General features: G+C 33.8%; 1 protein-coding gene across 1 annotated transcript in view; it reads right to left on the reverse strand.

Annotated features, from left to right (window-relative positions):
* Positions 1 to 2,898: 2,898 nt before the first annotated feature.
* Positions 2,899 to 12,355, reverse strand: part of gpt2 (glutamic pyruvate transaminase (alanine aminotransferase) 2) — a 46,638-nt gene continuing 37,181 nt past the window's right edge. The window contains exons 7-11 of the mRNA XM_028809652.2: positions 11,566 to 11,702; positions 10,533 to 10,707; positions 9,439 to 9,594; positions 6,970 to 7,082; positions 2,899 to 4,500 (exon numbers count right to left, since the gene is read on the reverse strand). Of these exons, the coding sequence (XP_028665485.1) occupies positions 4,389 to 4,500; positions 6,970 to 7,082; positions 9,439 to 9,594; positions 10,533 to 10,707; positions 11,566 to 11,702 (693 nt within the window). The 3' untranslated portion in view covers positions 2,899 to 4,388. The remainder of the gene's footprint in view (positions 4,501 to 6,969; positions 7,083 to 9,438; positions 9,595 to 10,532; positions 10,708 to 11,565; positions 11,703 to 12,355) is intronic.

Consider the following 12,355-nt stretch of genomic DNA (forward strand, 5'->3'; position numbering starts at 1 on the left):
CACCAAAAGATGAAACAAGGTCAGAAAACGGGTCAAAGTTCATTATCAGAAATTCAAACTATCAAATCATCCAAACCAAAAACATAAGTCACAGTCAAAAATTTGTAGCAAAGAGGTCAAAATTCCGGAACACTAAACACGTAAATAATGCGTGCTGCATTCCATTTACCTCAGCAGTCAGATGTTGGAACTGGGAATGTCACACCCCAGTTTACAGCATTCCAGTAAAACTTTTGGAAAACCAACGTGCCTCAAACTCCCTGAAATAACCGTACATGGACTATGCTAATTAACCTCATACATATGTAATCACAATGCTCCAGATGTTCATTGGCTGGTAGAACAGCCTCCACCTGACGCATCCAGGCACTATCAATTGAATTTAATTAGTTTTATGCTGCTTTCTTCACTGCATTGAAGCGCTGCTCCTCTGCACTCTGGGGCTCTGAGAGTTTCCCCTGCACATGTGGTGACACAATTTCTGTTTCAATGAATAACGTAGGCCTTATTTTGCTGCTTACGATTACATTTATGGTGTAAAATATGCAAAAACAGAGGATACCAAGAGCAAAAGTCTATAGATAAAACACTAAAAATTTTCAACAGCTCAGAACACCAAATCAGTTGTATGGGATCACTTGACAGGAAATGACCACAGGACTGTTTGAAAAAAAATTATACAGCAAAACAAACTTAAGTTTTGCATAAAATATATAGAAAATACTGACTTGTTTTAAAAGCAGCGTATAAATGTTTGTGTGTATTCTAATCTTATATACTGTTTTCACATACAAATAAACCCTTTACAGCCTAGATAATTAGCTTTAAAATGTTATTTTTAGGGGCCAAGGCTATTGCACAATACTGCAGAGAACAAAAAGAAATGTAGAGATAAAAATCCTCCATAAATTTATACATTGTAATTGGCAGGTTACACTAGTTAATCTGATGAATTTGTCCCTACATAGAGTAACTGCATAATAAACAATCCTAAGAAAATCAATATGATATAAGATATTTTGTCATGGAGGGCTTGCTAAAGAAATATTAATCTCAACTTCTAGAATTTTGTTGTCTGGTTAAATCTGAACTATATAAAATAGATCGTTAATGCTTTAAAAAAAATCTAAAAGCGTTACTACATTACATACAGTAGCTATAGCAAAAATTCAGATTCATTATTTCATATAGAATATTAGAAGCACAAGGAAAGGAGGAGAAATTCCATAATATAATGTACCATGCTGTGTTGGAGGTTTAGTACAGTAATGGCTCTTTAATTCTGGGAAAAGGAACCATATTGAGCAAAGAAAGTGGAAATTTAGGGGGCAGAAGAAACTACATCAAACCGCGTGTATAACTGTTTTCTTTTTGTCATTTTAAATGATAAAACAAATATTACAAAAACACATATATACATCTACAGTATATGTGGCAAAATATTTCATGCCAATTGTTATTTTAAAACAAAACACATTATTATGCAGCTCCGATAGGTTAGACAATAATTTTAGAATTGAAAATAATCGATTTATATTTTACACAATGGAGACTTCAGAGCTCCTCATGTTGCATTCAGTATTTACATTTAAAATAAAATGTGACTTATATGAATGCAGTTGTGAGCAACCAATCTTATTTAACTGAAGTGCTGTTTCTTTCTATTTAGAAAATAAGTGAATTATACTTTTGAACACTACTTAATTATACTTGCTACTCTGCAATTTAAAAATCCGTGTAAGGAATTTAAATATTCTTAAGCACATCCTTATAGTAATAACTGAAAATCTAGTAACAATTATACTATCTTAATACTGTTGTACTCTCTATTTTTGTATGTTTAAATAAACAGAAGTCAGACAGGTTTTTTTTTTTTTTTAATTTATTTTGGAAAACAGTTCATTTATAAAATCTGCTACTTACAGTTATCTGCAATTTTACCATGATTAAACAAAGTGGATGACAAACAGTCCTGTGTAGTTTAAAGTACATAAACAGAAATGCTGCTTTGGGGCAGTATTCACAGTTTTTAGTTTAAAAATGTTTAAAATCAGACATAGAGGCAAAGTCTTATATGAAGTGAAACAGAAAATACACAAGATCTGAACAAATCCAACATTGGTGAAGCAGTACAGCAGAGTAAGTAGCGTACACTTCAATAATTGACTTTCTATTTCAATTTCCACCATGACTATAAAAAGTACCTGCTGCAGCTATGTCCGGTTTTAATAGTTATTGCCCCATAAAAAGACATTTTAAAATGAATTTATTTTAGGAATTCATTAAAACTTAAAGGACTCTGTTTATAAAATTGGCTTAGTGGTTTTACATCCTCTTTTCGGATCACTTCTTGTAAGTGCTTTTGAAACATTCTATGGCACAAATGTTACCTCTAGCATTCTATTTTTGAATCCACATTTCCATTTAACAGTCACAGAATGCCAGCATTTATCACAGAAGCACAGTGAGCAAGATGAGAATTGGCCCTGGAAAGGTTGCTAGCTCATCAACACATTCACTTAGACATGGCCAATTTATAGCAGACGATTAATCTGCATGTTTTTGGGATGTGGAAGAAAAAATGGACTACTGAAGACACACATTTGAATTCTACAATATGCTGTACGAATTGAAGGATTCAAACCCAGGACTCAATAGCTGTGACGAAGTAATACTAAGCCACCATTTTCATATATATTTAATAGTATTAAACCTTTGGCAGATTTATTGCTCACTTAAACATTTTGCAGAAAATGCAGTACTAGAGGAGAAGAAAATACATGATGACTTCAGTACATAGCCTGAAAATGATCAAACATCAGGAAAGAAATACAAACAAGTACATGTGATCTGTTAGCCTGAATTTTTTTTTTTTTGCAGCTAAAGGTATTTAATTTGATATATAGATTAGTAAATGACTCTGTACTAGAAAATAGCATTGTTAATTTGTGTTTTTGCTTACTTTTTTGATTGAATTCCTTTTTCATGAACTGATATTACTAGTTATTAGTGTCTGGCAAAACAAATAGATGTGTATGGCTTGAACCAGAGAACCAGTCAAAGGTCACAACAACTAAGAATTACAGGATCCATGCCAGTTAATAAGTGTTTTAGTGTTCAGCACCTTCTGCTACATTATTTGCCTTTGCTGACCTCCAAGATTAGTGCTCTGGTCTCATGATTCCTTGGCCAAGAAAAGTATTTCTATTTCTGTAGCAGTACAGAAACACTTTAACATAAGTGCATTTGTTTTAATATATTTATCCCATAAAATAATTATTTAAATCAATATGTTTCTGATAGGCTTAACAAATAGCAAATAGAAATTTCAAGTAATGTATACATTACAGTATAATATTTAACAGATATCACGCTATGTATGCAGTTACTTACTTTCTCTTTATGTATTTTATTTTTCCTTCTTGGAAACCATTGTACAAAGTGCTCTTAGCAGATACATACACATATATTATTTCTGTTTCACTACAGCCACAGGGCTAGCCAAACTGTTATATCTTTAACATTATGTTTTCTGATCCAGTTTCATACACCAACCGCTGGTTAAGGCATTGTTTTTAGTAGAAACTACAACTATGTTTAAAAGTTTTCTCTTTTGCATAAAACCAACTTTAAAGCCTAGATATTGTTTCATATTAACAGGCCTGTTGCAAACATATGCTGTACGGTATTGTCTGGGTGTTTGCTTGGAAGTTTGCAAGTTCTGTTCATCCAGTCAATTGGTTTTTATTTATTTTTGTCTGTTTTGCTAGTTAATTATTAATTTTTAAAATGGTAAAATATATGGCACACAATTATTAAATATTAGTAGGCACAATATAGAAAAGGTTTATATAACTAACCTATAGCCTAGCTGTAGGAAATACTTTGTGTTAGCCAATATAAAAATAAGCAAGCAGTTAAAGCATTTAAATTGATTAAAAAATAACAGCATTTCATAATTTACATGATCCTGTTTACAAGCATTTCATAATAATGTGGAGTGCTGTAGTTTATTTTCTTCTTTTGTCTTTTTTTTTTAAAATAAAATTCGGACTTTTACAATTTCACCAAGCTGCTTTACAGAATTGTAGCATATTTCTAGAAACATTACATGCACCTAGGCTCATAAACCATGGATGCTTTCATAAGACAGTTTTTTGCAATGTACTGAACAATAAAATAGAAGGTTTGCATTTAAGTATATCTTTAGAATCATGAGGGCAGACACCATGCATCTTTGTAGGGGGTGTGTGAATAATTAGCATAATTTTTAAATTTTAAAAGTTAAACGAGGCTACATTGTCATTTGTTAATAAGACCTTCTAACCAACATAATTCTGCATAGTATTCCAAGAGTAAAAAAAGATTTTTTTTTTAGTTTCCACCATTCATCTTGAAGTCGACTCGGATGAAGCATACTGCTGTAAAAAGTTAATATGGAACTCCTTGACCTTAGTTAGCAACAGTTTCAGTTTTTCTACTGGAGGAAGAATGGTCATTCTGAGAAAGAAAAGAAAAAAATAAAATTACACATTTATGAAGAAGCCTAAAATATATCATGCTAGAAATAAACATCACCATATAAAAGTGCAAATCTAGTGTTTAAATTAGTTTTAAAGCAATGACATTAAGTGAGATTTCTGTTCATAAAAGGTACTAGTGCTTCCAAATAGTATCTAGATGTAATGTTCTGCTAAAACTAAAAGACTTGCTATTGCTGTATTTCATGTTAAAGTTTAAAGAAGCAGACCAGTAGGCACTTCATGTTTAGGATTCAAATGTGTGCACAAAGCATTTATAATAAAATCACAACTAATTCATACATTAGGAACAACCTTGAAATGGTAAAAGTAGTAAATTGTATCAAAGTAAGGTGCATTTATTAAACAAGAAAACCCTTACAAGAGAAGGGAACATAATGGAGACTACATGTTACAAAAGAATGCATAAAGTAAAACCATCTTGCTTCCTGGGATGCCTTCCACTGGTGTGAAACCCCTTTAAGGTTTGGCAGCTGGCAAAGTTTGACCATCACTTGTACTTGTACTCTTACATCTCTCTATCATGATCCTGGCCTTGCGTTCTCCTGCCAGTATGCTTTCACCTTGACTATCTACACCACTCAACTCTAAACTCTAGATCTTCTGGCTCAAAGTGGCTTTACAACCCATTCTGCACTCACTTTCACAGGCAAGGTTGGCCTCACTCTCTAAATAGAACCCATAATACCCCTGGTGCCTGCTGTAATACTTGCCCTCTGGTGTATTGAGATAATGCTACTGACTCTCTTCCAAAATGCCACCATCTTTAACTAGGTTTGGTCCCCCTAATGTATTCCCACAATTGCATACAGAGATGCACAGTCTCATCAGCAATGTGATTCTCTCTGTCAAGAAGAGTTCTGCACGACCCACACCATAGTACAAGAGGCACCCAGTCACATTAACATTAACATATTCCACATCTATTTTTTTTTTTCTTTTTACTCCTGTGTAGTAAAAATATGATGTGGAAAAAAATACACATGAAAATTAAAGAAAGATATGGGTGGTGCTACCACTTAATCTTCTTCTTTTGGCTGCTCCTGTTCGGGGTCGCCACAGTGGATCATCTTCTTCCATATCTTTCTGTCCTCTGCCTCTTGCTCTGTCACACACATCGCCTGCATGTCCTCTGTCACCACATCCATAAACCTTCTCTTAGGCCTTCCTCTTTGCTTTTGCCTGGCAGCTCTATCCTTAGCATCCTTAATAATGATTTCTTTTTTCAACTCCAAAGACATCCTACCACACTGAGCAGCAGCACACACTAATTGTTAACTAATTAATTTTACACAACATATGTTTGTGCTCTACACTATAGCTCTGCATTCCAAAGGACCAGCAGGACTTAAAATAAAAACTTGCAATATGGACAATCATGGAACAAACAATAGTTGATCAGAGAAAATAGATTGTGGGAAAGTTCAGTACTGAATAAAACGTTATTTATTTTTTAATACATAGATGGTTTTTAATAAAGCACTAAATGATTTAGTAATAGTGATTCCCATAAAGTGAGCAAATCCCAGTCATGATAGTAGAACAGTAAAAAGAAAATTGTCTACCTGCTGTGAAGCCCAAGGGTGTTTACAGCCACCCTAACTTGACACAGACAAGCAGGATACGGTTTATGTAAATGGGGCAGCACTTTTTCTTCGCACCCACTACAGAGCACAGCATACAAGGGAAAGCACAAAAGTACCAAAGTACAACTATGCAGTCAAGTGCAGAAGCCTTTCCTTCTTCTTTTCCTTCCACCTCCATTCCTCCCCAGGCAAGCTTCTTCCAACTCTTCCCAACTCTGTTCCCCGAATGCGGAGAGGCTGCTCCTTTTATTCAGGTCCTAGGATTGTTCCAGGTTGCTCATCTGTATTACCTGAAATCACTACCAGGTCTGCTGGAAGTCCACTATAGGGCTCTGCAGCTCCCCCTGGTGGCCCCCATGGAACCTAACAGGGCTGCACCAAACTCTAGCTCCCACCATGTCCTGCGGGAATCCGTGGTGACACAGCCACCCAGGAGGGCTACCCTCTGGTTTCCTAGGGGTGGTATTCCCTCACCGATGTCCTTCCATTCCATTTGCAAACCAGCCAGGTAATGGCCACATTCAATAGAAGGTTCTCAATTCTGAATTGTAAATTAAAACATTCCATTTTGCTATGATAAATTTACTTATTCAAAATTCACTGACCCTGATTAATTCTGCAACATCCAGCTAACATCACTGTAACCAGTTTAACCATTTTATCTCTGATTATATCATAAGTATGTTATTTATTCTTTTCAAAAATGTGTCCCTCCTTGGCTTTTTATTATATAACCTTTTTTAATTTCTATATAATATCTTGGTTTACTTTGTACAAGTTAAACTACAGAACGTTTTTTGCTAAACAAGTATTAGTAGAAACGATAAAATATCTTTTATTACCTAAAATGGTATGTTCCATTTTTTTGTCCAAATCCACTGCCAGGAACGACGCATATGCCTGTTTCCTCTAATAATTGTAAACAGTAAAACATGTCTGGAGCCATACCAAGTGCCTGGAAGCCAAAACAGTTTTTATCAAAGGTCATTCAAACAAGGCAATTGGAAAACATTCATATTTCATTAATTTCTTTAACTAATGAAGTGCTGGATTGCTTATCCATTTAACATTTGGCCATATTAAGATTCCACTATGTTTACCTCAGCATAAACAATCAATCCCATTGCTCTACTATACTACTTTGATATTTTTAAAAATAATTATTACTTTCATACACCCTTAATTACTGAATATGCCCTTTTATCATTGTAAAAACATATTTTACTGAGGATTCTAAAAGACAAAACCATGGTAAAGAAATGTGTCCTTCTATATTTGTTTCGCCTACCAAACCCACTTTATCCTGAGCTGGGAAGTGGGAAAGCTTGAGCCTAGCCCAGCAAGCATAGGGCACAAGGCAGGAACAATCAGTCAAAGAGAAGTACGAGTGTAATAAGTTTTATCACCACTCTATCAGTAGTACTAGGGTGTTGTACCATGTTAGCCATTATGAATGTAGAGAAAAGCCACCACTCTATCAACAAGACATTAAGCAAAACCAGAAAATAGTGTAGTAGTGTGCAGTGTTGATATATACAATATATCACTTGTTTTTATCTAACCTTCCATTTTCTGTTTCTGGTAGAAATACATTAAAAACATGTTCACATTGTTTTAGTTTATTGTTTAACTCTTTCAGGGTCGGCGTCAGGGTTGAGGTGGATGTCGAATCCGGGGTAGATGGTGGTAAATCAGCTGTAAACGTCCACAAAACCTGCTGTTATGTTAGAGTTCAACTCTCTTTGCTAGCAGTAGGACGCTTGCAGAATGTGTTGCACTGGTGCCACTGTTTCAGACTTCTGTTGCTGCATACTGCGACCGCTGCAAGCGGCCAAAACACTGGGGTGGGAGAGCCCTCAAAGAATTAAACAAAAGTAGCAGAACTACACTTTTTCGCATTCAGGTTGCTTAGTTGATGCTATGGGCATTTTTAGCTTCGGTGGTTCTCACAATACAGCATCTGATTCCTAAAGTCTGGATTAAGCTATCCACACTTATAAGACACAATTTCTATTACTATCTATTAAGTATTACTATTAAGTAAATCAAAAAAGTTTCTGTACAGAGTGAATTTCTTTTTTACTTGAAAGTTCAGTAAAGAATAAATTTGGTATTCTTATAGCCAAAGTTATTCTTTCATAATAGTGGCATAGTGTACATTCCTTTGTCAATTAAACCTGCATTGTTAAGTGAATGGGACTCTGCTGCTGGAAAACTTAGATGTATCCAGCTACTAGCATGTGTTAGGCAGAAATGTTTTCTGCAAACATTTTCCACAAATTCCACAATTTTCCACATTAAAAGTTAGAAGTCAGCAGTTTAATTAGAGTAAAGTTGTATATTGATCATACTTTCATCTAAATAATATGAGCCATAGCTTTATAGTTTACCGGAAAAGAGTAAGTGAAAATTCTAAGCACTTTATTTTTATATTTTGTTTTCATATGCATAGTTGCATGTATTCTTAGAAAATTTTTGCTAAAATTAGAGTTGTGCTAAACAGCTAAAGACCTATTCTTCTTGATATACAGAAGCAAACATGTTCTTCCCACAGGAAAGAAAAGCCAAGAATCTCTAATAAAAATTAATTTATTCCAAATGTTGTGTTGCCATTAATACAGTATACCTTCAGTTCTAAAAGTATACTTTTTGCCACTTGCATTTGGATGTATTTTGTTTCGTATTTGCTTTGGTGATCCCTATTATAGGCCACTGTGTTTCTAAACTTATAAATCATGCTTCACTTCTCAGTTCAGGTTTCCTGTGCAAATATGATACCATGATTCTGAAAAAATAACTTGCGGTCTTAAATAATGATCTACTGCACCGATATTCTCAGTCTTAAGATGTTAAGATATTACTGGTGATTTAGATTTCTTCAGAAGAAGCATTGTGTGATTACAAATATTTTAAAGATCAAGAATTAGTGCCTACATGTTCTATATTACATTTAAAGGGATATTTCTGGATTTAGTTAGTGCTACAATGTTTTTAGATTGTTTAGCTGACTGTACCCCTCATCATGAAAAGCTGTATGTCATCAGGGCCAATGATAAACATTTATACCTATGTCATTAATGATTTATCAAATTACAAGTTCCTTTTGAATAAAATGTAAATGGTTGGCCCACTGGAGGGCACTGCTTTAGATCTTAAACAAAAAGATTAATAAATAATTGCTTTGTCTTGTATAGTATGCATGTGAAACTGACTCCATTATGCTAAATATAATCTTACAAATGGTGGGAGATTGCACATATTTCTGAACTTGTTAATTATTCTCAACCATAATTCTCACAAGTAAAACAAACCTTGGCCTCTTGGATGGCTTTGGGTGGAATAAAAATTCTTGGGAAGGCATACATGGCTCCTTGAACTGGATTACACTTTATTCCTGGAACACTGTTCAGAATCTCCTCAGTCAGCCTGGCCTTTCTGGCAAGCTCTCTTAGAACTGTTTTCTTTTCCTGGTGACAAATCAATGTATATAGATTTTTGAAAATTAGAAGCATGTAAATTGATGTAGTCTGGTTATTATTCTTTATTTGTAAAAAGCTGCCACATTCCAATTTGTGTTTCTTTTTAAAAAGAACTGTATTACAAAATAATTGATTTTATAATAACGCCATTCTAGAAAGGGGCTAAATAATCACTTTCTGCTTGTTTGATATTCCTTGTCTATTTACAGCCATTCATATGTATACCTATCTATCCTCCCCACCCCACAAAAACAATCTGCACGCACTCTGCTGCAATAATAATCATGACATGTATTATTATACTGGAGTTAATATTGTTTATAATATTATTTATTAAATATTTTTGACCTAATTTGAACAAAGCAATGATCAACCAAATTCATTTTAATGAGCACCACATCAAAGACCTATTGGAAAGCTTCTAATATCTCTTGGGTTCTAAAGTCTTGACAAAATTATTCTGCTTGTCCATAGAAAAGGCTGTTGACCCCCTTGGTTTTAGATGTATTTAATATGACAAAATATATTCAAATCTCAATCTGTAATAATACTACAAAAGAAAAATATGCAATACAACTATTTAAATATTTATCATAAGGTGAAAAAATGACTGTATTAAAAAAGCGAATCAATTAATAATAAAACTACTGCCATTAAAGCAATAAGTTCTTTTAGAAAAGGAACATATGCAGAAATTATTACATTTCCAAAATTATGTCAAAGGTTAAGATATTAAAGTAAATCTGCAGCATTCAATAAGACTAAGTAAAATCGGTATAATAGCATTAAAACTCTTTAGTATAGCTTTACGTTGTAGCACTGTTAAATACAAATACCAAAATATAGCTTTATATAATGTACCAGGAATGATTAAAAAAAATCTGAATTCCAAACTGTATTTGTTGATCCAAATTACGGATACTAACCTTTGCAAACTGTTCAAAGGATTGTTCCCCTGGCTGTGGGGGGTTCACTACAACATCCATAGCCACCTGGCCAGACACAGGAGGACATAAGCGGACAGAAAGAAGCTTGATCATCTGAGTCCTTACGTCAGGATCCATGTTGACCACTTCCATAAAACCACCCCTGAAGCCACATCTAACAGACGAAAAATATAAGTAGTATACTTATACAATGGAATTTAAGTGGAGTTTTACTTGTTTGACTACTCATTTGCAGAGTAAATTTAAAATGTTTATAATAAACTCAGTTTCCTTTTACAGCTTTGCAGATTTAAAAATAATTTCAAAACCTGGTGTATGTTGTTACTGCAGATGTGTATACTGGACCTGTCACCTAATTATTTTAACCACATATATTGATTTCTGTACTTGCTGATCAACAAAGTAAAATGTTCTCTGTATATAAATCATATTTAGGCGGATATATGCAGAAACAATTGTAAAATAAATAGTGATTAACAGAGTCATAAAATGTGCAGCTAATTTTAATCAGTCACTAAATAGGCATTTTATGAAAGAAATGTGAATGTGAGAAAGAAGGAAAGATAACTTGGACAAGATGCATTGGTATTGTATTAATACATTAGATATAGTTTTCAATATTTCAAGTGTTTTTTCTTTTTTCATTTTAACTCTGGCATATAGAGATTAAATCAAATGTATATGTACAATTTCATGTTGGTGATATATAGTTAATAATAAGCACTTATTTACCTAAGGTGGTATTGAAAAAGAAGAATTTATGACACAGTGCAAGTACATTTAAATTTTAGAAAACAAAATAATGAACTTATTGAAAGTACATTACCTACAAAATAATTTAGCCATCTTTATTCTTTGAGGCTGTTGTGCTTGTATTAGACTGAAAGTGAAGTCCACTTGGACAGGACTTTATTTAAAATGCAGCAGAGTTGAGAAAACATTTACTTAAAGAGTCAGACTGATGTCCAACACATCCTTAACAGTTAGAAAAGCATAATATTCATGTACTTACTCGCCCATGTAGCCTTTAGAAGTGGAATGAAAAGATGCTAGTTCAACATTGTTGAAATATTCTGGTCCCATTTCAAAGAGAACCTTCTTAAAAGAATGGAACTGACAATCTGGAGAATAAATGTTGTCCTGATAAACCTGTCAACAGATCATGTTATATTTGCATGAAGTGTTAGTTTACTTGCTTAAGTGAGGTTAGACAAAATTCTAGTATGAAGATTACTTAAAATTGTGAGCGGCACACTCTGTACATCGGAACATATTGTTGTTCTACAGCAGAATTACCGATACATCTTTCAGTTTATATGTGTGCTCAAAATGGCCAGATGCAACATTTAAAAATCTTATTGAAAAGGAAAAATACTTTGATAGTTGACTGGATGAAAGCAATGTACAGTAAACATACTGCATTTTATTACATTAAACACCTTAAAATCATGCCATGTTTAGTTGCAGATAAGCTGCATTATGGTAAACAGCTTCCTTTAAACACTCTTCTGATGAATATTTCTCTCTATTATATAAAAAAATCTTGGGACTAGACGAGACATTTTCAGAGAGAGAATTTCACGTCCCGCGAGACGAGACTTTGCACCAAGAGATGAATTGAAAACCTAACAGGTCCAAGCGGGGGCAGAAATAAAAGACAAACAGTAGAAGAAGAAAAGACAAAGACTAGAAGACAAAATAGAACATCGAGCGGGGGCAGAAATAAAAGACAAACAGTAGAAGAAGAAAAGACAAAGACTAGAAGACAAAATAGAACATCGTAAAGAGGTTCAAAAATGTTG

This window comes from Erpetoichthys calabaricus, chromosome 9 (assembly GCF_900747795.2).
Source record: "Erpetoichthys calabaricus chromosome 9, fErpCal1.3, whole genome shotgun sequence".
Lineage (NCBI taxonomy): Eukaryota > Metazoa > Chordata > Cladistia > Polypteriformes > Polypteridae > Erpetoichthys > Erpetoichthys calabaricus.